The sequence below is a fragment of the Cryptococcus depauperatus genome, chromosome 5 (assembly GCF_001720195.1).
Source record: "Cryptococcus depauperatus CBS 7841 chromosome 5, complete sequence".
NCBI lineage: Eukaryota > Fungi > Basidiomycota > Tremellomycetes > Tremellales > Cryptococcaceae > Cryptococcus > Cryptococcus depauperatus.
Genome location: NC_089472.1, coordinates 1,532,411 through 1,553,113, shown reverse-complemented (window position 1 = coordinate 1,553,113; position 20,703 = coordinate 1,532,411). Strand labels below are relative to the sequence as shown.

The window sequence follows — 20,703 nt, the reverse complement described above, 5'->3', positions numbered from 1 at the left end:
TCTCTTGTCTGGGGTAGCAGAGCCGGACGGCATTGTTGTGAGCTGAGTGATTGAAAGTGTTGATAGTGGAAAATTGCTATATCTTTCAATGTGCTCACTCTGCTGATGTACGCCTTGACGAGATGTTACGATAGGTGCAAATATAGATACAGTTTTGTCATCGATATTTGGTTCTCAGAGCTGGTAATATCGTTGCAATGTTGTAACGATTATTATACAAAAGTTGCACAACGCTGCTGGCTCCAGCGGACTTGCATCGAATCTCCGCCAGTTCATAATCCTTGTTCGTGGCCTGTGGTGGAGAACGCCAGCTTTCGTCAACAACTTGGTCATCTCTTATCATTATCCAAAAGCGTTTCGACCGCTGACGCATAACTACGCTGTTACATGCTAACCTACCAGATGTGGTAGAATGGACGGCATGATGTGCATCAACAAACGCATGATACGGCACGGAGAAACATGACACAAGAGCAGCTCGCCCAAGATGAGCCCGATTCCAGTCGTGTATTACCACCGCGCAAGGCTGCTAAGTGGCAATCATCGGAAGAAAACAATAGTGTACACAGCACGAGCACAAGTAGCGACAAGAGAAGTAGTATTGTGACAGCATCAGGCAACAAAATATCCTTCTTCCAACCACAAATATTTATTGTCTACCATCACCGCATCAAACTTTTGGGTCTATTCCAGTTTAGCTGAGACTAGATAGGCTTTTTTGGGCTTTTCTCTTGTTGTATTTATTCGCTTACGATTTCTCTTGTCTACTTCTTCCAGTTCCACTTCATTTATCTTCCAACTTCTCTCCATTGCAGCCAGAACCCAAAACAACAAACAAAACAAAACCTACGGCCGCTGTGTCGGAATAAGTAACGGTGATGGAATTGTATATAGAATATGTGGGAGTGGGAACAAAGTAGAATCGGTGGTTACCAGTTAGTGTCACGTGACTAGGAAAGCCTTACTCGCGTTTACTTGGTAGCTTTCACGTACATGCAATTAATCACCAACGTTGACATGATTCCCATCTCTCCAAGACTGCATCGAGTATCAGACACTCGAAAGTTATAGGAGGGCAGGCGAGACAGCTATCCACTGCGATGCCCATTATATTCATGTCGGTAGTGCTTCTGAGAAAGTCCGCCCACAGAACAGAAAGCTGTTGGCGGATCTCGAAGGAAATGATTGGAGAAACATATCTTTGAACAGCTTCAGCGTTTGCTGGTACTAGGTCAAAAGCGGATAGCAGCTGCCAGCTATTGTCAAAACCAACACTTCCACACACGCCGCCACAATGCTCGTTGCTTATCCCTGGTTTGATTTCCACCAGCTATTTGTACTTTATTAAGCCATGAGCTTCACTTCACATGTCTCCAAAAATACAAACCCATCCGTCCACATTACTGATGGTGTCAGGACGGCTAACGCGGAAGGAAGCTGGAGGAAGATAGATGACGAGGAAGAGAGTCTAAAGAAATGTCTCTGGCTCCACAGCATTGGTAGATAGATAGACGAGATAGGATTAAGAGTTGGAGTAGAGCGGAAGATAGGTACATGAGGCGTATGATTGGCTTATGGTTGACATATGATACATCGCTGGGGAAACGGTAAGTGCAATCTCAGTTCTTATATCTTATAATTAGAGCTGTACAATGCAACGAAGTAAACCAACAAAGTGTACGATTGTTGTGTTCGTAGAGTAAAGGATTTCGTTAGGTAATGTCGCTGATAAGAGAAAATGATATAAAACAGGGCAGACATTAGTTGTGCTAAAAAATAAAGAATCCTGTTAGTAGTTATCGTTTATGGAAAAGGTTTCGAACGTTCTTATTCATGAAACTACAATGGGTATCTTATTCAAGCAGTAACGTCACGTTCTATGTTAACCAAGTATTTCCGGGTCTTTTTGACCTTTGGCAAGGACTTCCTTGATCAAGGAATATAACTCCCTGTCTTCCTCCCTGTCTTCCTCCCTCCACCACTTGTCGTTGGGAAAGATCTTTTTGCGGATTTTGTTCATAAACGGGATTAAAGGTTTGTAGAAAGGTGTAAAATGGGCACGCGTGGTGTTCAAGAACTTTCTCTCATCACCTATCGTGGCAAATTTCAGATCAGCTAGCATGTTATCGCCCTCATAGTTCCATCTATCGTACTCAGAGCTGACGGGTTTACCTGGACCATCATGATGGATACAAATCCAGAAGAGAACCCAGAAAAAAGATTCCAGGTCGTGCATGAACGAATGTTCGTGACCTAGAAGTATCCCGATAGCCATGAACGCTCTCGTGCCAGTTACCCCCTTTGCCCCAGACGCAGTTATCCGCGATACCTTGATTGCAAGGTCAAGATCGATCAAGAAGGCATTGTCATTGTCCTCGTCTATCATGAGATTATTGATGGAGATGTCTCGGTGCAGAAAATCGGCTTGTAACAGGGATTCATGTCCTGCAATGCAGCGTTCCATCGCGGCAAGAAGGGCTACTCGAGAGCTTGCTTCGTATATTGGTTTTCCATAATCACAAAGAATAACTCGCCGATGTACTCGATTAGACAGCATCTCTGTGCTGGCTTCTGTTTGAGACGTTGGGATGGAGCGCTTACTGGGTGGTAGCGGCACGTTGGTTTCGCTAGATGGGCGCTTGACACCAGCCTTGACACCAGCGCCACTGCTGCGGCTTTGGCTCGGCGTGCCAGTCGCACTTGGAGTGGCAGTCACCTTCTTTGAGCGACCCAATGGGTAATGCTCCGCTTCTGAAAGGTCTATCCCTCGTCGAATGTTGGCTAGAACGTCATCGTCCTTATCACCAACGCGGACGGTGGTATGGTAATAGTGTCGGGCAACATGGATAACTCTTTTTCTCCATCGCTTCCCGAAGCAGTTCCCCTTCGTGATCGCGTTCTGGGTATTGCCACGAGTCTTTGATAACAAGTGGCTTCTTCGGGTCTTTCTCGGCATAGGCTTCCCAACAGGTAGTGGCCCGGCCGACAACGCACCGCGCCCGACTCATGGTTTTCTTAATGATAATACGCTCTTCCTGACCGTTTCGTTCGATATCAATATACCGCTTGTCGCCGCATGTGATTATCGTAGGATCGAATCCTAGGTCGTCCTCACTCATCCAAAGAAATCCTAAGATGGTCGATACGAACCGCTTTCCCTCTTTGTTTATATCGAATTGTTCAGAGGCAATGCCCCCAAGCCGATCGAATTCCCATATTCTCATCAGGGAGCCACATAAAGTAAACCCCAGCACAAAACGACGTGTATCTTGCGCAGACAGTGTTTCCCTAACGTATCTGCCAAGGTCAAGCCACGCGTTCGCGTGGGTATCTGCCGAGGGATTATTCTTCAGCTCGCCAGGTACGAGTACTTGTGACCAGGGGAATGGAGAGCCTTCCTCAGGCTCTGGACCGCGCACGAAACCAATGTCCAACTTGCGCTTGACAGTAGAACCCTGGAGAGGCGTGTTAGGTTGCGCAAGTAGCCAGCGTTGAGTCTGAGGAGGGCGATAGCGTTCTGCAAAAGCCACCAGGTTCGTTGTTACATTTTTAAACCAGCCAATGACCGCACCTTCGTTTGCGTCTTCGGGCCAACCCATCCATCCCTCCCGGAAGAGTGGATCGCTGCCGCTCGTACAGCTCTGGAAAACTGCCGCCGCTGCTGTTTCTAGATCCGCAACCCTTCCGAAGAAGGTAGCATGGAAACTAGGAAGTCCAACACGTAATTGCCCAAGCTCCCTCTTAAGGACTTGATCGATGTATAGTCGGTATTCAGGTGAGTTCACAATGCTACTTGTGGAATGTACCCATGGGGTTTGTAGGGAGGAAAGGGTCATCGATCGTGGAGGTGGTGTGACGTTGAGGGCGGCAGCGGCATTGGCAAGGCGATCCCATATCAGCGCATCCTCTGGGTTATCGGCAAGAGCTGCTTCGAGAAGTGGTATGATGTGGTCGAAATCAAAATTCTTGGACTGGACAGAGGAGTTTAGGCGCAAGATATCATCTTGAACTTTATATTGGGCAGACGTTTTTGACTGTAGAAGGCTGGACACGGGGAGAATCAGAAGAGCTGCCAGAAGAAACGACGTAACGTCCTGTAAATCTGCAGAGTGGTTAATGAGGACTTTCTACAGAAATGTATTCACGACTCACTCTTTCTGCTAAGCAGTTTGATGTTGTTTGTTGTGACTAGTGGCCGAGAAAAGGCGCGGAAAGCGTCGAGACCGTTTGCAATCGGGTGGTCTTGGATGATCTTGCATCTGGTTTGATCTGACTCGGACATGATGTTGAAAAGAGACCTCCAGATGAGGATGAAGATGGTCTGTAGATGTCGATGTTGTTCGCTCCCGAGACACGAGGCCGCTTGTTAAGGAGTTTCCAAGGATTTAACCCGTTATATCGGCAGCATATGATAAAACAAAAGAGAAAAGGTGAGTTATCAAGTGTGCAACAGCAAATCTACCCAGTTAGGCGTGCCAGACACTCCCATGCCTATTCCTCACACGTCTGCATATATCTCCGATTATCCTGCAGCTGGTGTTTTCTATTCTGAGGTGTGTGCGGGTCATACAGAGCTGGTGTCATAACCTTGAGCGATGACGTGGCATATAGACAAGAAATAACAATGCAACTCTGACTGCACCACTGCGATCTTTTCGTTCAGGCGCACGATCTCAATCATCCGCATCTTCATGACAGCAATGCGAGTGCAGCTCGATAATCACTATATGCAACAAGTTTGGTTAGTGAACCCAGTAGAAGCAGACAAGTACAACAAACAGACGGAAAAGTCCAAACGGAGAGTAACAAACAACGAGCCCCAGCTTCCATCCTGCAACAAAGTGGCGCATGTTTGGCACCCGTTCAGGCTTTACCGTATGGGTATGTCATGCATTGGCAGTAGGAGTGGCAAGCGGTGAGGCGCTGTGCATACGAGTGAGCAGGTTGATGAGCGTCTGCTCGGAAGATGGTCGTCCAATAAAACAGAGCCCGAATCTTTGACCAGAGGGTTAGTGCATATTCTGAGTGTGTAAGGGCTTGTGGATGCCTTATGGAAATTCTGGTGCTTCCACAATAAGATCACCACGTCGGCTTGTTTCTATAGGCAGAGGTTTTGGCATGAGCCTGTCGTGAAAACAGCAGCAATCAAAACCCGCGCTGAACGAAAAGGCCATACTAGTACAACTCCGATTACACTATCACGTATCGCCTATATTCCACGTCATCATTCCAACGTTTGACAGCTTCCACTACCACATATCCTATGCGCAATTCGGTCACTCTTATTTCGACAACGTTGGATCTTGCCAGAGTGGGACCCAGCGAGGACTGACCAGAACGACAAGAGGAGAGAAAGGCGGATTCGACTCGCTCCACGAGATGTCGAGGCTGGCGGTTTGGATAGGAGACATGTAAGGTTGTTTGGAATGTGACAATTGTTGCATCACCAAAGAACAAGTATATAAAGTGTAACTGCTTGTATTTCACAATCTATACTGTACACTATAGACTAGATGGAATAATACGTACACTATTCTTGTGTGTACAAGTCAATGGTTGTGCTTTAGTTACACAAAGATCCTGTTCGTTGTTAGCAATGGTTAAAAGAAATACTCAACCATTCATCACAGATCCACTCCATTCACCCTTACCTCTCCCGAGCACCGCAAGACGTACCCGCCGTGAAACACAAGAAGCGATTCCAATGCACCCCTTTTACCACCACCTAGCCGAAAGTTGAAAACTGCAGGTTCAAAGGTGATTGTCAGAGCAGAAATTCTTCCGACACTCTTTTCCTTTGTAGGAATGTTGGGTTGGGCCGATAACAAAGGCTGTGTTTTGTCGTTTTGCTGCGATGTATAAGCAGGAGGCGGTCATCCAGCAGCCTCTCCTCAGATTCATTCTCTCCCAACATGTCCGACCTCCCCGGCTCCAGCGATGGCTTCGACATTCAACCATCCGACAATACAGTCTATCATGTTTTTAAAGAAAGGGAAACCAAGAATCCAGAGCTTGAACCATCCTTTACACGGATCACAACTGGCGTGTGGGATTCCGATATGTCTTTTTAAACCTGGCGAGCAATGACTGCCTGCGGTATATGCCCCAAAGAACTCCATGAAGAAATTGACCCTCTTATGAAAAACTTGGAAACGATACTGCATCAGACTGAACCCGGCAAGGTAAATCTTGAAAGCGCCATATCAACATCCGAAACGATTTGCAGAAAACTCGATGCCGCTATGAAGAATGAAAATTTGTCCGAGGTGGTAAAAGAAAGCTTACCATGCATTATTGCATCTCTGAATGATGGGTGGACTTGCTTTGTAAATGCAAGTTCGTGGTGGCCAAAAAGTCAAGGCGTTCAAGGGAGATGATGAGTGTCAGGAGTGAGGTTGTCCTTGGGCTTGGTCTGGGAGTGCTTGGGGCGAGTGAGTTATCTATGATATGTATCTGAAATAGACTCAGACAGCTACCAGATTCATTCCCAAGAAACTGTCGACCACGACCCCTTCCTTATATCTTTGACGCTCTGCATCCTTTATCCACGTTCCGTTCAGCCCACTCTACCATCCCTCTGCATACACCGTATCCTGTGTTCTTATATCCGCTCCTTGTTCATGATCCTGACAATGAGATGTCAGGACTGTAGACAATGGTGTGTCGACGGTCTCTGGACCAGAAGAGAGTGTGGAGGATGGCGTGTATACCCAGGATGAGTGGTGTTGGGATAGCTAGAGAGCGGTACAAGGATGCATTGCGGGTTGGTCGATGTCTGGGGATGGATGGTAGTGGCTGTCATGGTGCACTCTAGCAGGCGTATCTCGGCAGGGTTGTTGGAGTCTACAGGTCGTTGACTCCCAGTTTGCTGCAGTGTGTTGAAATTAAGCTTAATTACGGCGTCCTACGCTTTAATACGATTTAGTTAATTAAGACGGATCCAAATTCTTGTAGCGATTTAAAGTTGTTATTCAACTTTCTCGAATGCATCTCTTCTTGCTCCAAATCTCAATTTACAACAGATTAAGAGTCGTGGCGTACCGCAACAGTTTAACGCGCATACAAGGTCTTCAAATCCTTCTGCTCATACAAAACTACGCAGCGTCAAGAACATCAAACCAAAACATGGAATCAAGTCTCTTTAGGCGAACGGCCGGAAGCTTCCAGCCTGTAATCTTACAAGGCTCAGAAAACTACCTTGCATGGGAAGATTTTATCAGAAGGGAGCTCATATTCCAGAAACTCTGGAGTATGACAAATGGCCAAGCCCATTATCCATCGGGGACTCCACCCCTCCCTGACAAAGGTAAGAGCGTGGATGACGAGCTAACAAATGAAATAGAAGAGCAAACGAGATGGAAGGAATCTGATCTGCTTGCTCATACAATAATTCTAGATACGATATCTTCCCTAATATCGATCAACCTCCCTAGGGAAATCCGTCGTCCCACAACGTACGACAAGCCTCCTCGACCCTGGTCTCACCGACTGTTTTCACACATTAATAACAAGTATGCGGGAAACGACAGCCTTCGCGTAGCCGAATCCCTGGCTCAGCTAGGCTCTTATAAAATGGAGGAAGGTTCGGACCCTCTGATATTCATCGGCAAAATGAAGCAGCTGTATGAAACGCTTTTACAATCCGGCGGCCAAATGTCAGAAACTCATCTGGCCATGCTAATGGTACAAGCAATGCCCCCATCTTATGACACTATTCGATCAAAGCTAGTCATCATGGACAATGCAAGGGTAGCAGATGTGCAGGAGTTGGCGGAAAAGGTGTACAAAACTCAAACTGTGGTCCCTGTTCATGGATTACAGACTTGGACAGAACAATCAAAGAAAGAAAAACCTAGACGAAAAAACTTGTATTGTGACTTCCACAAGAAATACGGACATGCTACAAGTGAATGTAAGGCAGCAAGAAACGAGAAGAGCGATCTAAAAGGAGTAAACGTGTTTAACTCCGCTGAAGAACTTACTTCTGCTCTTCTAACTTCTGCCACCTATGGCGGCGCTCCAATCGTTGTTGATAGTGGGGCTACGCGTCACATCTTTCGTGATCGCTTTCTGTTACGTGCCCTCCGTCCTCTGTCCCGACCTATATCTATAACCACCGTGAGCGGGGATACTCTCATGGCCAGAGAAGAAGGGGAATTTGATTTCAACGTATCGGGCGTCCCGGTATTAACCAATGTCTTATTCGCCCCAGAATCGGACAGAAACCTTATCTCGGTTGGAAAAATGTGTATAGGAAACGATATGTACTGGACCTTCAAAGAGGACGCTGCTTACTATCGCTCCGAGAACAATGGGCACTTCCAAACGTACTTGAGAGCACCTTACATAAATACCACCTTGTATATCCTGCAATCGAAAAGTGCGTGCACCCAATCGGCATTTGTTACAACTGTTTCTGATACTCTTCTTTCCTGGCACCGCAGACTAGGACATGCGAACATTCAAGATGTGGTAGCACTGGGTAAAGCCGGAAGGCTTGGATCGAAGGATAATTGGTTGTCAGTAACAAAAGATATGCAAAACTTCCATTGTGACAGCTGCGCCATGGGTAAAAGTACCAGGCTGTCTTCGCCTCAGACACATATCCGGTCTGCCTCCGTTAACGCCAGTGTTCATGTCGACCTTTGGGGACCTGCAAGAGTACCATCTATGGAGGGATATCGTTATTTTCTGACCTGCTACGATGACTTCAGCAGAAAAATCACTATTACTCTTTTGAAGAGTAAGGAAGCAGCGACAAACGCCCTTCTCAATTACATTGCTCGAGTAGAGAACCAACTGGGATGCCGCGTGCAAACGGTAAGATCAGACGGAGGAGGAGAGTTTGTCAACATCCATCTTGAATCGGCTTTGCAAAATAAGGGGATTGAGCATGTTGTAGTTCCACCAGCAGCACATGCCCAGAACGGGCGAGTTGAACGCTCACATCGAACCATACTTGATGGAGTCAGAACTTTGCTGGTAGAAACAAAACTGCCTCAATCGTTCTGGGCTGAAGCAGCCTTGTACGTAGTATACACTCGCAACCGTTGCCCATCAGGACCTAAGAAACTCATTCCTGAAGATATTTGGCGAGGTTGCCCAACATCGCATTCTCACTTGAGACCGTTTGGATCTCGTTGTTTCGTTCATGCTTACAGTGAAACTGACAAACTTCAACCTAGGTCACATCCTGCACGTTTATTATCTTATGTTGATGGCACGAATAACTGGCGAGTCTGGGACGAACATCTAAAAAGAGTGGTCGTCTCCCGCGATGTTACCTTCCCACCGGAAAATACAATCCAAACCGAAGAACCGCCATCAGTTCCTGCCGCCACAGAGCAATCTACATTCATACCTTTTGAATATAACATGATTACAAATTTACCTATGGAAACCACTCTTCCAGGAGGACAACTGGAACACCCTCCAGCTCCACCTGACATCGTAGAACCTGCTGACGACTGTGAAGAGACAAATGATGATCCAACAGCACTGGAATCTCCCACCCTGCCACAATTCCCTGGATACTCATATGTGCCAGATGAAAGATACGAAAGGTCGAGAGCCCCAAGTCCTGTTGCTGAAATACAACCTATCGAAGAAGAAAGCGTTACAGAAAATGATATACTACAAGGGAGTACGATTGAACTGGAACCAAACCTTCGACGTTCAAAACGTCTTTGTGACCAATCAAATTCGTCCAACGACGCTGTAGCACACATCGCTACTACGCAACAGTTGGAAGAGGGGGACTCCTTGGTCTTATCTATGCCGATCGCACTAGTCGCAACCACTTTGCAATCTGCAGTCACATCGACTGCTGTCCCAGAGACATACTCCCAGGCCCGACAATCTCCTGACTGGCAACATTGGCGTCAAGCCATATCTGATGAGTTAGCAAAGATGGAGAAGTACAAGGTTTGGAATGTTATCGAACGAACACCTCACTTGCGAACCTTGAAAGCAAAATGGGTTTTTACACGAAAAGTGGATGGAGAGACAGGACTACCCTGCAAGTACAAAGCACGCTGGGTAGCAAAAGGGTATACGCAGATTGAAGGACTAGACTACAGTGACCTGTTTGCAGGAGTAGTACATAAAGATTCTATACGAGTCTTTCTCTCAATCGTCAACTACTTGGACCTCGAGTGTGATCAAGTCGACATTCAAGCAGCATTTCTCAATGGCGAACTAGAGGAAGAAATATATCTTGAGCCCCCGCAAGGTTCTGATATCCCCTCTACACATGTACTTCGTCTTCGAAAAACCCTTTATGGATTAAAACAGTCACCTCGATGCTTTAACAAAACACTCGACGCATTCCTACGCTCTCAAGGACTAGTACCGTCTAAAGCAGACAGCTGCCTCTACATCCGTCGTTCAGGCAAGGATATATTACTCCTATCTGTTCATGTGGATGACCAGCTGATTGCCTGTAATTCCCGCTCAGAACTTGACAAATTCAAAGAACAGCTCAACGCTCAGTTTGAATGTACAGATGGAGGTCCGGTAAGTTATTTCCTAGGTTTCAACGTTCATCGCAGTCGGGCTACTCGTCAATTATTCATCTCACAGCATCACTACCTCTCTGCAGTCTTAGACCGCTTCGGAATGACTAATGCCAAACCTGCACCCGTTCCTCTACCAACCAACTTCAAGCCTTTGAAAGCTACAGATGAAGAGCATGAATCAGTGCGCCACGAAGAATACCCAGCAATGATAGGATCCATCCTGTATGCTGCAACAGTATCGCGGCCGGACGTTTCTCATGCAGTAGGAATCTTGGCAAGGTACACAAGCAAATGGAACAAGGAACATGTCCGGGCAGCTCGTCATCTCCTGAGATATCTAAGTGGTACGGTAGACTGGTGTCTTTCGTTTGACGCTGATGCAGGACAACGTATAATCCTAGGATATGCCGACGCAGATTGGGGAGGGTGTCTTGACACCCGTCGCTCTACAACCGGATACTTCTTCAACGTTTTAGGAGGACCTGTGGCATGGAGATCAAGAAGACAGCCTACTACTGCTCTATCCACTGCTGAAGCTGAGATCATGGCCTCTTCAGACGCTGCTTGCCAAGCTCTTTGGTTACAGCAGCTTCTCAAAGATCTTAACTTCGACTTGAAAAAGCCTCTTACCCTCTACAACGACAATCAGGCGGCTATTCTGATATCCAAAGATCCTGTTCACCGCGATAAAACCAAACACATTGACATTCGTCAACATCACCTTCGAGAGAATGTGAACGAAGGGAAAATTGAACTTCAGCATATAGCAACAGAAGACAACATAGCAGATGCCTTTACAAAACCATTGCCTACAAAAAGGTTTGACAAGCTTCGCTCTGCTATAGGAATCAAGCCCAAATCAAATTAATTGCTTGGACGAGGAGGACTGTTGAAATTAAGCTTAATTACGGCGTCCTACGCTTTAATACGATTTAGTTAATTAAGACGGATCCAAATTCTTGTAGCGATTTAAAGTTGTTATTCAACTTTCTCGAATGCATCTCTTCTTGCTCCAAATCTCAATTTACAACACAGTGCACACAACGTACTTGGCCGCTGAACGATGCTCACGTGCCAGGAATAGGTCAAGAGGGAGTTGGAGTACTATGTGGTTGGGACGAGATACTAGCGAATCGTTAGATTGGGATGTATAGAGACAGAAAGCTTTATTGATTCTCTGGGGTTGTCTCCGTGTTGTCTATCCTGATATACATCTTCTCCTCAGAACTTATCCAGCCGACTCCATCCTCACTGGCTGTGTTCCCGACAACTAACAGCTCAAGTCAGACACACTTACCTCTGTATTCCCTCCCGGCTGTCTCCCGTGTTAGCCAGTGCTTGACATATAGGATCGTAGCAGATGTCGATACTGGTGTATGCGTTAACAAAGTGAGGCCACTATGTATGGTCCATGGTGGTAGACTCCGGAAGAGGATTGCACGATCTGTAAACGTTTTCTATATATCCATGTACTGAATAATTCTATAAGAGATTAAATCGAATTGAATAAAAAGACAAAAGGCGGACCTCGCCGATGTTGCGGCCCTGCGCGGAACCACACAAAGTAGACAGCCAGTTGTCATGAGTAATAGGAATAATTAAAATCCACGCTCTGTACGAAAAGGTCACAATAATGCAATCTACGTTGCATTATTATTTATTGGCTATACTCCATGCAATAATTCCAAGGTTCTGACACCAGTGCAGCGTCATAACACCTCTCTCTCCTTTCAGAATCAACGGCAAGCGAGAATGAGAGATGCCATAAGGGAGATGAAGGGAGACAGCGCGAGAAGTCTTGCCGTCTTTTAGGCAGAGTGATTCTGGGAGCCATCCGTGGTGGGTCGGATACCTGGCGAGCAGGTTAAAAGCGGAAGGCTTGGTGTTTCCCACACACATTGACCATTGCCTCTTGTTTCTTGTGACGGGATATCCACCAAGCGCCAATTATCGAGAATTTAATCAGCTATGGCCCCAAACCGATCTGAGCTTCCAGCTACCGATCCATCAGTATACACAACAACGGCAGATGTGACCTCCAGACTAGAGGGGTTGTCACTGGATGGCTCTGCCAGGGGGCGTTCCAGCCAACAAACAACGACGCAGACAGGCAATTATCAGCAGTCGCAAAAACCTTCAACTTACGGCGAACGGAGTCAGTATGAAAAAAGTTCGCGCGATAAGGAAACAGTCCATCATCAAGCTAGTCTTATGATGGCAGTTACCAACTTCGGCAGTGCGAGCAACGCTTCCGAGAGGGCTCAGGCCGTGATGAGCGGCCTAAAGCATATAGAATTTCTTCAACAAAGAGAAGGTAACCCAGAGTCTCCGCAAAAATCCCAGGACGGAAAATTTTCCTCCAGAAGAACTTGAAAAATTGAATCTCTATAGAGGTTTTCAGATGGAACACGGCCGCGGGAATCTCGTCAGGATGATGGAGAGGGGAAATTAGGAGATCGGATATTTTGGGAAAGTGATGTGGTTGAACGACGGGCGCAGAAGCTGAAAAGATAAAAGGAATGACTGTTTATAGATTTCTAAAGAATGAATCTGGATAGCTGTCTTTGCCGATTCCAGTAGGACATCTCCCACTCAAGATACTTCGTCCCAACGCCTTCCAGTCAAAGCCCCAAGACCCAACCCAAGTCCTGACATTATGATACCTTGCTTGTGTCGTACACGCGTTCACCCATACTTTTGAATACTGCGTTCTTAGGTGACAAAGCCGCCGAATGTCACTGTGGCCATGCGCGCCGTAACAAGGTTGTCCAGTAGAATGTTGTCTGTACATCTCCTTATATGCATATCTCGCGTTATACTCTTACCGTATCTGTTTTCATCCCGCACACATACGGTATATATGCCGTGTACACATGGTCGTAACACGAGGATTGCCTGCCGGGTCTACGACAGGACACTTGATGGCTGACCGTTTGCTTGTCATAGCTCTAGAAGCTGCGAGGGTCCGAATGACGGATTTCAATCTGGTTGAGGCAGTGACTTGGGTGCTAGCACTGCAGCTGAACGTCTCGTTCATTGGCGTGTCTTGACAGTGCATCATCGTTCCTTCCAGCCTGCTGCTGGCGTATACTTCTGGGTAGCCTGAATGCTGTCTCTTTTGTGACATGGGCGGTGCAATGCTTTGCTGAAACGATGTGGGATAACAGCTGTTACGATGCTGCACTCGCTGTGTTACGTCCACGTACTGTTCAGCGCACGTCGCAGCTGGCAGAGTTTGTGTAATGGGATGCATATGAAAGAATAGAATAATTAGTAAATGCTACAAAGTAAAATGCAAGAATCATCTTGTGACGTGGAACTAATCAGTCACAGCTACTCTACTTCTACATATCTTTTGTACAATTCGATCGCATATTCCAATAGTCCAAATAAATTGCCATCTTGTACAATCTACACGTTCGTCGCTGTCATTTTCGACCTCACAGCCTGCAGCACCTCCTCGGCTGATTTATATTCAAGATCCCAGCATCCCTTGATCACATCCCCGCCGTCCAGGCCGGACACATCTGGGAACTTCCTCTGCTTAAGCAGCTCGACCGCTCGGTTGTAATAGGCAATATAATCTTCTGTAGAGGCCCATTTTGGCGGGCGGTCCAGGAAAGGCCAATATCCTGTCAGAATGGCGTAAAAGATGGACCCGAGACTGAAGATATCGGTTGCTGGCGTCGACTCGGATCCCATCTGGGGGTCACCAAACGGAACATCGGGCAGGTGTTCACCATCCAAACCGAGCTCAGCACAAAACGACCCACCAAAGTCGCAGAGCCAAATACCGGCAAACGGCTGAGGGGCTTGGTGCACCACAAAGTTCTCTGGTCGCAAATCCGAGTGTATCACGCCCTTGCTGTGCAAATGCACGATGGCTTCAGTCGCTTGCTCCCATAAACTCCAACAATGGGGAGTGGACAGTGTTGCGTGTTTCGTGTCAATGTAGGTCTGCAGGCTCCCATACGGGGCCTCAGCAAGCAGAATGCCAGAGGGATGAGGTCCAAGATAGCTGTTGAAGTAGTTAGCTCCTGGCCACGAACGGGTTAGAGGGCTGTACAAACGGAACGATTCTGGGATGCTTGCCCAGTCTTTCCAGAAGTTGCTGCTCAATACGGAGGGCTGTTCGGTTTTCCAGCAAGTCTGGGCAAGGCGTCTTGACAACCGTTCCCGGAGTGATGAGAAAGAAGGCTGAGGTTGAACCGAGGTAGGGTCGGCGTTCCATTCTGTGGTGCGTAGGTGCTGGTTTTGAATCTGAACATGCAAGTGGAAGTTGAGTGAGAGATACTGTGGTGAATATGGATTTTGAACTATTGAACTATTCATCACGTGACTTTTAATTATTGTTATCCATTTGTTATTGTTTTCCACTTTTATTGTTGTACTCAGCCTTATTGTTATCTAATTCCTCTCATAATAAGCTTTGCTTGTAAGATATCCATACGAGTACTCTTTTGACCTTTACTCTTTTCTTTAGCGATGTACCATACATCAATCCATAAATCAAACCTTGCATCAACCAAGCTGTCCACCTATCTACCAATATTGTGAAGTCAGAGACATTCATCTCTTCCTATTCCAGTCCTTGCCTTGCCATTCACCTTCTCGTGATACCCAATACTGACAAAAACAGACGAGGGCTTTGGGGGTTTTATATACTCGCCTCGTTTGTTCTTGCTTGGTCAACGGACTTGTTACGTAGCATCATCATATTGGCTCATGCACAGTATGCTCGTCAAGATCACAGTGCGGACTATACTACATGCGGTGTAACACTAAAATTCCTGATTACGCCCGTAGGATGAAAGGCACACGGCAGCAGTCACGAAAAATGTAACATTGGGACAGTATCTGACATCAACATTTGCAAATTGTGTAAAGGAGCGACTGCCAGCAGTGAGCGGACAACTGAGATGACATCTCACAGACAGGGTGTAAAAGAGAATGACAATCTAAAGAATCCATCTCATCTGCAGTTCTTGACCTCGTCCGCTCAAATCCCACTTATCCACATGGAGTACGACTTTATGCCCGCGGTTATCAGCTAAGCACTGTGTCAGGATTTGGGTGGGTGTACTAGAATTCCTTGGGACGATATTACTGATATTACTAACTTAATAGTTGGTCAGCTAATTAATACTCATTCCATAGAGAATCTATGGAATGAATCTGCTCTTTATATATCCTTGTCCTCCAACCATCCAATATCCGTTAGTCCCCAACTTCAACCTAATACACAAGTTGAGTGGTCTGACACACTGCTCCAATGGTGAAGATAGCCAACTGACCGTATCATTAATGGTTGGGGCAGCCACCCTGGCCGCAAGCTCTCCTGGGCCTACTGGAGGCCAAGTTCCACTCAGTGGGCACATGGCCGGGTTTGCCATTGTCGTCACAAGTGGAGATCTCAGTTCTTTTGACTTCGTAATAACCACATAGATAGATGGTCGTGGTGACCTTTATGGTGCACATTCTAGAGAGAGGAGTTAGGTGAGACTCTGCTGTACTCTAACTGCCAGTAAAGCTTAACGAAACTTATCTGAGTGGTGTTGCTGCTGCGTTCTGTGAGGATAGCTTGATAGATCTTTTGAGATGTTGAGAAAAGATTGTTGAATGAAAGCTATTCTTGAACAAGAACCTTCCTTTTATATTCCAGTCTGTGAGCTATTCAGCCTGCTGATGACCAATTCGAAGCCTGACTGACCTCGCCTCGAGGCTGCAGCGTAAACCTCCTTCGTTTACATGCATGGACGGCAAGATCTCGACACCATGGATTAGATAACCATTGTGCCCTTCTCTACAGTAGTAGCCTTGTTAAAAGGCCAAGCCGGGAGACAATGACGAAGCAATGCCTCGAGGTCAGATGATATTGCTTCTGCCAGATCTTGCTTCTGCCAGTTTCGATTATTGTTTCAATCCATCTTGTTCAAAAACGAGCCCATGGTTTTTGGTCCGTGTTGTCATAAGTAATAGGAATAATTAAAATCCACGCTCTGTACCAAAAGGTCACAATAATGCAATCGGAGTTGCATTATTATTTATTGGCTATATTCCATGGTATAATTCCAAGGTTATGACACGTGTTCTGCCCTGCTTGCTTGCCTACTTTCGCAGCCATTCCATTGCTTCTTGTTTGAAGTTTCGAGGAAGCGACGCTCATGAAATTGCCAATCACCGTTACCTTGAGAATCTTGTATAATTGGTAGGGCTGTCGTTAGGGCGGAGCATCAAGACGTAAGCTGTCTGCAGCCATTCATGAATAATAGCCAGCATAGATTACAGCTGTAGAATAAACTTGAGAGATGAGTGGATGCGTAAAGGTACACTAGTTTAATCAATCCTCCCTTTTAGAATCCAAAATCTGATGAACACATATTTCTAATGCACCATTTGAAAAATCAACAATATTTTTCTAATCAATATCACAACAAGCCCCTACAAACCACATCAATGGTTGAATAATACAATACTTTATCTCTCTTTGTTCTTTCCAATCACTCTAGATTTGGTGATTCGTTGGCTACAAAGATAATCCTATCTGCTCACTCTTCCCATTACTGCTTTGGTTATATCAAACACTCAGCTTTACTCTATATCCATAGCAGATCCATACTTAATTACATAGTATCATGGAGGAGACTATAGAAGTCGATCCCCATATTACCAACTTTAGCGACATTAATATGAATAGACCTTAAAAGATATTCTGGAGAAGCAAGCAATCCTGAATAGCACCATGCTTTGGAATACTCCAAGACTTTTTGAGAAGGAAAGAGTAGAGACATATTTTTGTCGAGTATAACATTATGCATATCTAAATATATACATAATCCGTCTCCGTACTGTCCATACATCTACACAGACATCTTCTCATCTCCGGTTCTCTTTACCACTTAGCACAAGACAAACAGCAATCAGTCGAGGATTGATCCCTCACAACAGTAGAATGGTTATGACCGGTTAATATCACGTGACTTGGACAGCTTTTTTGCGTTTACTCGGTAGCTTTCATATGATGTTTTTTTATCGTTTTCATATACATGCAATCAATACAATAAATAATCTAACATCGACAATATCAAACCATTGGTTATGACCCTTTAAACAGAAACCTTGAGAGCCGGGGCAAGAGGATCGTGATTATTGCTTACAGTCTTAACTGTAAGGTGGTGAGGAGATTCATGTGGGCGTCGATGGTGTTGTCGGTCGTAAATCTCTTGATGTCGATGAATGGGTTCAAGTAGTGAGGCCTATATGTGCAACATATGGCACTATATTCTCAGAGTGTCGCACAATCGATGAGCATTTCCCATATGTCTATGTACTGAACAATAGTTAAATAAAAGATTATAATTGAACAGAACAATAAGAAATAAGAAAAGACAAAAGGCGAACCTTGATGACGTTGCCACCCTGCCCTGAACAACAGATTATAGGACAGCGTGTGTGTAGAATCGTAACATCAATACTGATTAGTTATCAGTCAACAAAATAACTGTACTGATGACAGACTGGGAATATGCAGGCTTTGTTCCATCACGTATGGCATAATGGATGAGCAGGGAGTTTACTCCAAAGTCTAAAGAAATGAGCGTATTGTATGCGTTGTGTTACGCGAAAAAGTACGATAATTATGGATATGAAGATCTTCGTGACCCAAACCCACTGCCTCGGCCACCACCTCGCTCAAATCCTCCTCTAGATTCACCAGCGTTACTCCGCCCAAATCCCCCTCTAGATTCACCAGCGTTACTCCGCCCAAATCCTCCTCGAGATTCGCCGGCATTACTTCGCCCAAATCCTCCCCTAGATTCACCTCTATTATTTCGCCCAAATCCTCCTCTGGAATCGCCATCGTTGCTCCGTCCGTATGACCTTCTTTGCCTCTTCTCACCTAGGCCAACCTTTTGCAGAAATGCAGGAGAGAGGTATGGAGGTTCTGGTAAGCCACCACTCTTCATCGCCCAGTCTTTGAGCCCATCTAAAATTTTCTGGCTCGAGAGCCCAATTTGATCGCTTTTGCCAACATAGTACCCAAGCATAGACATGAAAACTTCTTCTACAGCGCTAGCATCAAGAGAAGGAACAAGATTGGCAACAGCTTCAGGAATGGAGTTGAGACGAGAGGTATAATCATTGTTGGAAGTCGAAGCCAGTTCATGTACCGCGGCTGCAATATCTCGGGATTGTACTGGTTGTATTGGAATTCCACTTAAATGATCAACGAAACCAGCCTCAAAGGGAAGGAGTACAAGATCACCTCGACCTTCCTTGCCTGCCCGTCCAGTTCGGCCGACACGGTGAATATATTGTGCGGAGCTAGAAGGAATGCCGACTTGAATAACTCTTGTCACTCCTGGATAATCAACTCCACGGGCAGAGACGTCAGAAGTGATGAGGATACTAGGTCTGGATTCTTTTCGGAATCTGTCACTTGCTCGGGTACGCTGATTCTGATTCAACTTGGAATGGATTTCATAGACGGTTGTGTGGGATGGAAGTTGTCGGCTCAATTCTCGAATGAGAGTTGCAGCGAGCATGGTATGTTTGGTGGTATTGAGAAAGAGGATGATCTTGCTTTTCGGGTTAACCAACTGGTCATGAGCAATGAGGCGAAGGATGTGAGGGATTTGGTCAGCGGCAGAAGGAAGTACAGTATAGTATTGGGGAATATGAAGATGCGTGTTGGTCTCGTTCTTTGGAACACAATCAATGACTTGATGACCCTTGCGTAAAGACTTTTTGGCGATGTCACGGATTTCCCTAGAAACAGTGGCAGAAAAGAATAATGTCTGTCTGTCCTGAGGAAGATGGTCGATGATGAACTCGAGGTCATCTGAGAAACCCATATCAAGCAATGTGTCTGCTTCATCCAAGATAAGCATGTCGGTTTTGGCGATAGCGTCCTTAACTTTAGGCTCTCCAAGTAAATCTCTCAAACGACCAGGGGTTGCGACAATAATATCCTTTCTATTTTTCCAGTTTCGAAGCTGGGCCCCTCTACTTTCTCCACCAACTAGTGCATGAACGTCCAGCTCTTTGTGCCAGGTGCAAAGCTTTGTGGCTTCGTTTGCAATCTGGTTGGCTAGTTCACGGGTGGGGGATATGATAAGGGCACCAACATGAGTACGAGAAACCTCGCGGTAAATTCGTCCCCGAGCATGTTTATCGGGCACAACACCATCAGGCCCAGGGTTCTTGCTGAGTTCTTCAAGCTTGTTCATCCGCGCATCAATAGCAGGAACAAGAAAGGCCTATGTAAAAGCAAGTCAGAATATAAAAAGCTCTCAAGGTGGAGAGAAGCGCACAATTGTCTTTCCAGTGCCAGTTTTTGCTTTCACCAACAAGTCCTCTCGGACTTTGCTCTCTTCATTCTGATTATCCTCCTGATTCTCTTCCTGATGCTCTTCCTGATTCTCGCTAGATTCTGCATCTATTCTTGCTTTTCCTCTTAGCTTTCCACCCGCCAGCTCTGGTAACAATCCAAGCACTCTTCTCTGCACTTCGCTCATAGCTTTGAACTGAAATGGTTTGAATGTGAGGGCTTTAAGAGTATCGTGGTTGATTCTGCCTTTTAATGATTCGAAAGGAACAGTGTCTACAAGGGGTTCATCCGGATTGTGACCTGGGTCATCGAGCTGCGGAATATCTGAAAATGATGCAGGTTTGGCGACGGATGAGATGCGAGGCTCTGCATGACCAACAAAAAAGTCATCCGTTGACTTGTCCGCTACACGAGCAGCGACAGAATATGTTCGCGATAATATCTCTTCAAAAGTGGTCAGTTAACAGTAACAGGCTGTATTTCAGATGATTCAAATCATGACAACCATTCTAATCTGGAAGTCTCATGTGATTGTATTGATTGGACTCACTCTGCAAACCTGGTTGTTGACATATAACCTGACGAGCCACTAGAGGGGAGAGCACACGAATTTTGGGGACAAAAACCGTTCGTCGAGAGAGAGCTGACCCAAAAGCAATGGATGAGCTGCGAAGATTTGATATTGGCAGCATTTTTATCAATTATGAAAAAGAGATAAAGAAAAGAAAAAAGCAAGTGAAAGAAAGCGTCTCTATGAAATGCAAAGCCAAAATTTCACCAAAAAAAATAATATTCAGGCACATCTTTTAAATGCTCTTCCAATTAAAGAAAATATTTCCATGGACAGCTTTCATC

General features: G+C 45.7%; 4 protein-coding genes across 4 annotated transcripts; 1 reads left to right on the top strand and 3 right to left on the bottom strand.

The window, feature by feature from the left end:
• Positions 1 to 1,882: 1,882 nt before the first annotated feature.
• On the bottom strand, positions 1,883 to 4,282 carry L203_104733 (uncharacterized protein; the record flags this gene model as incomplete). Its single annotated transcript, XM_066214111.1, has 3 exons — positions 1,883 to 2,936; positions 2,995 to 4,102; positions 4,153 to 4,282. 3 exons carry the CDS (start codon positions 4,280 to 4,282, stop codon positions 1,883 to 1,885), a joined length of 2,292 nt encoding a protein of 763 aa, XP_066070208.1.
• Positions 4,283 to 12,485: 8,203 nt separating this feature from the next.
• L203_104732 (uncharacterized protein) lies at positions 12,486 to 12,890 on the top strand (the record flags this gene model as incomplete). Its single annotated transcript, XM_066214110.1, has 1 exon — positions 12,486 to 12,890. One exon carries the CDS (start codon positions 12,486 to 12,488, stop codon positions 12,888 to 12,890), a length of 405 nt encoding a protein of 134 aa, XP_066070207.1.
• A 1,038-nt stretch (positions 12,891 to 13,928) lies between these two features.
• On the bottom strand, positions 13,929 to 14,748 carry L203_104731 (uncharacterized protein; the record flags this gene model as incomplete). Its single annotated transcript, XM_066214109.1, has 2 exons — positions 13,929 to 14,535; positions 14,588 to 14,748. The coding sequence occupies 2 exons, from the start codon at positions 14,746 to 14,748 to the stop codon at positions 13,929 to 13,931; spliced, it is 768 nt and encodes a 255-aa protein (XP_066070206.1).
• Positions 14,749 to 18,154: 3,406 nt separating this feature from the next.
• L203_104730 (uncharacterized protein) lies at positions 18,155 to 20,540 on the bottom strand (the record flags this gene model as incomplete). The annotated part of the gene is made up of 3 exons (XM_066214108.1): positions 18,155 to 19,777; positions 19,832 to 20,292; positions 20,399 to 20,540. 3 exons carry the CDS (start codon positions 20,538 to 20,540, stop codon positions 18,155 to 18,157), a joined length of 2,226 nt encoding a protein of 741 aa, XP_066070205.1.
• Between the last annotated feature and the right edge of the window lie 163 nt (positions 20,541 to 20,703).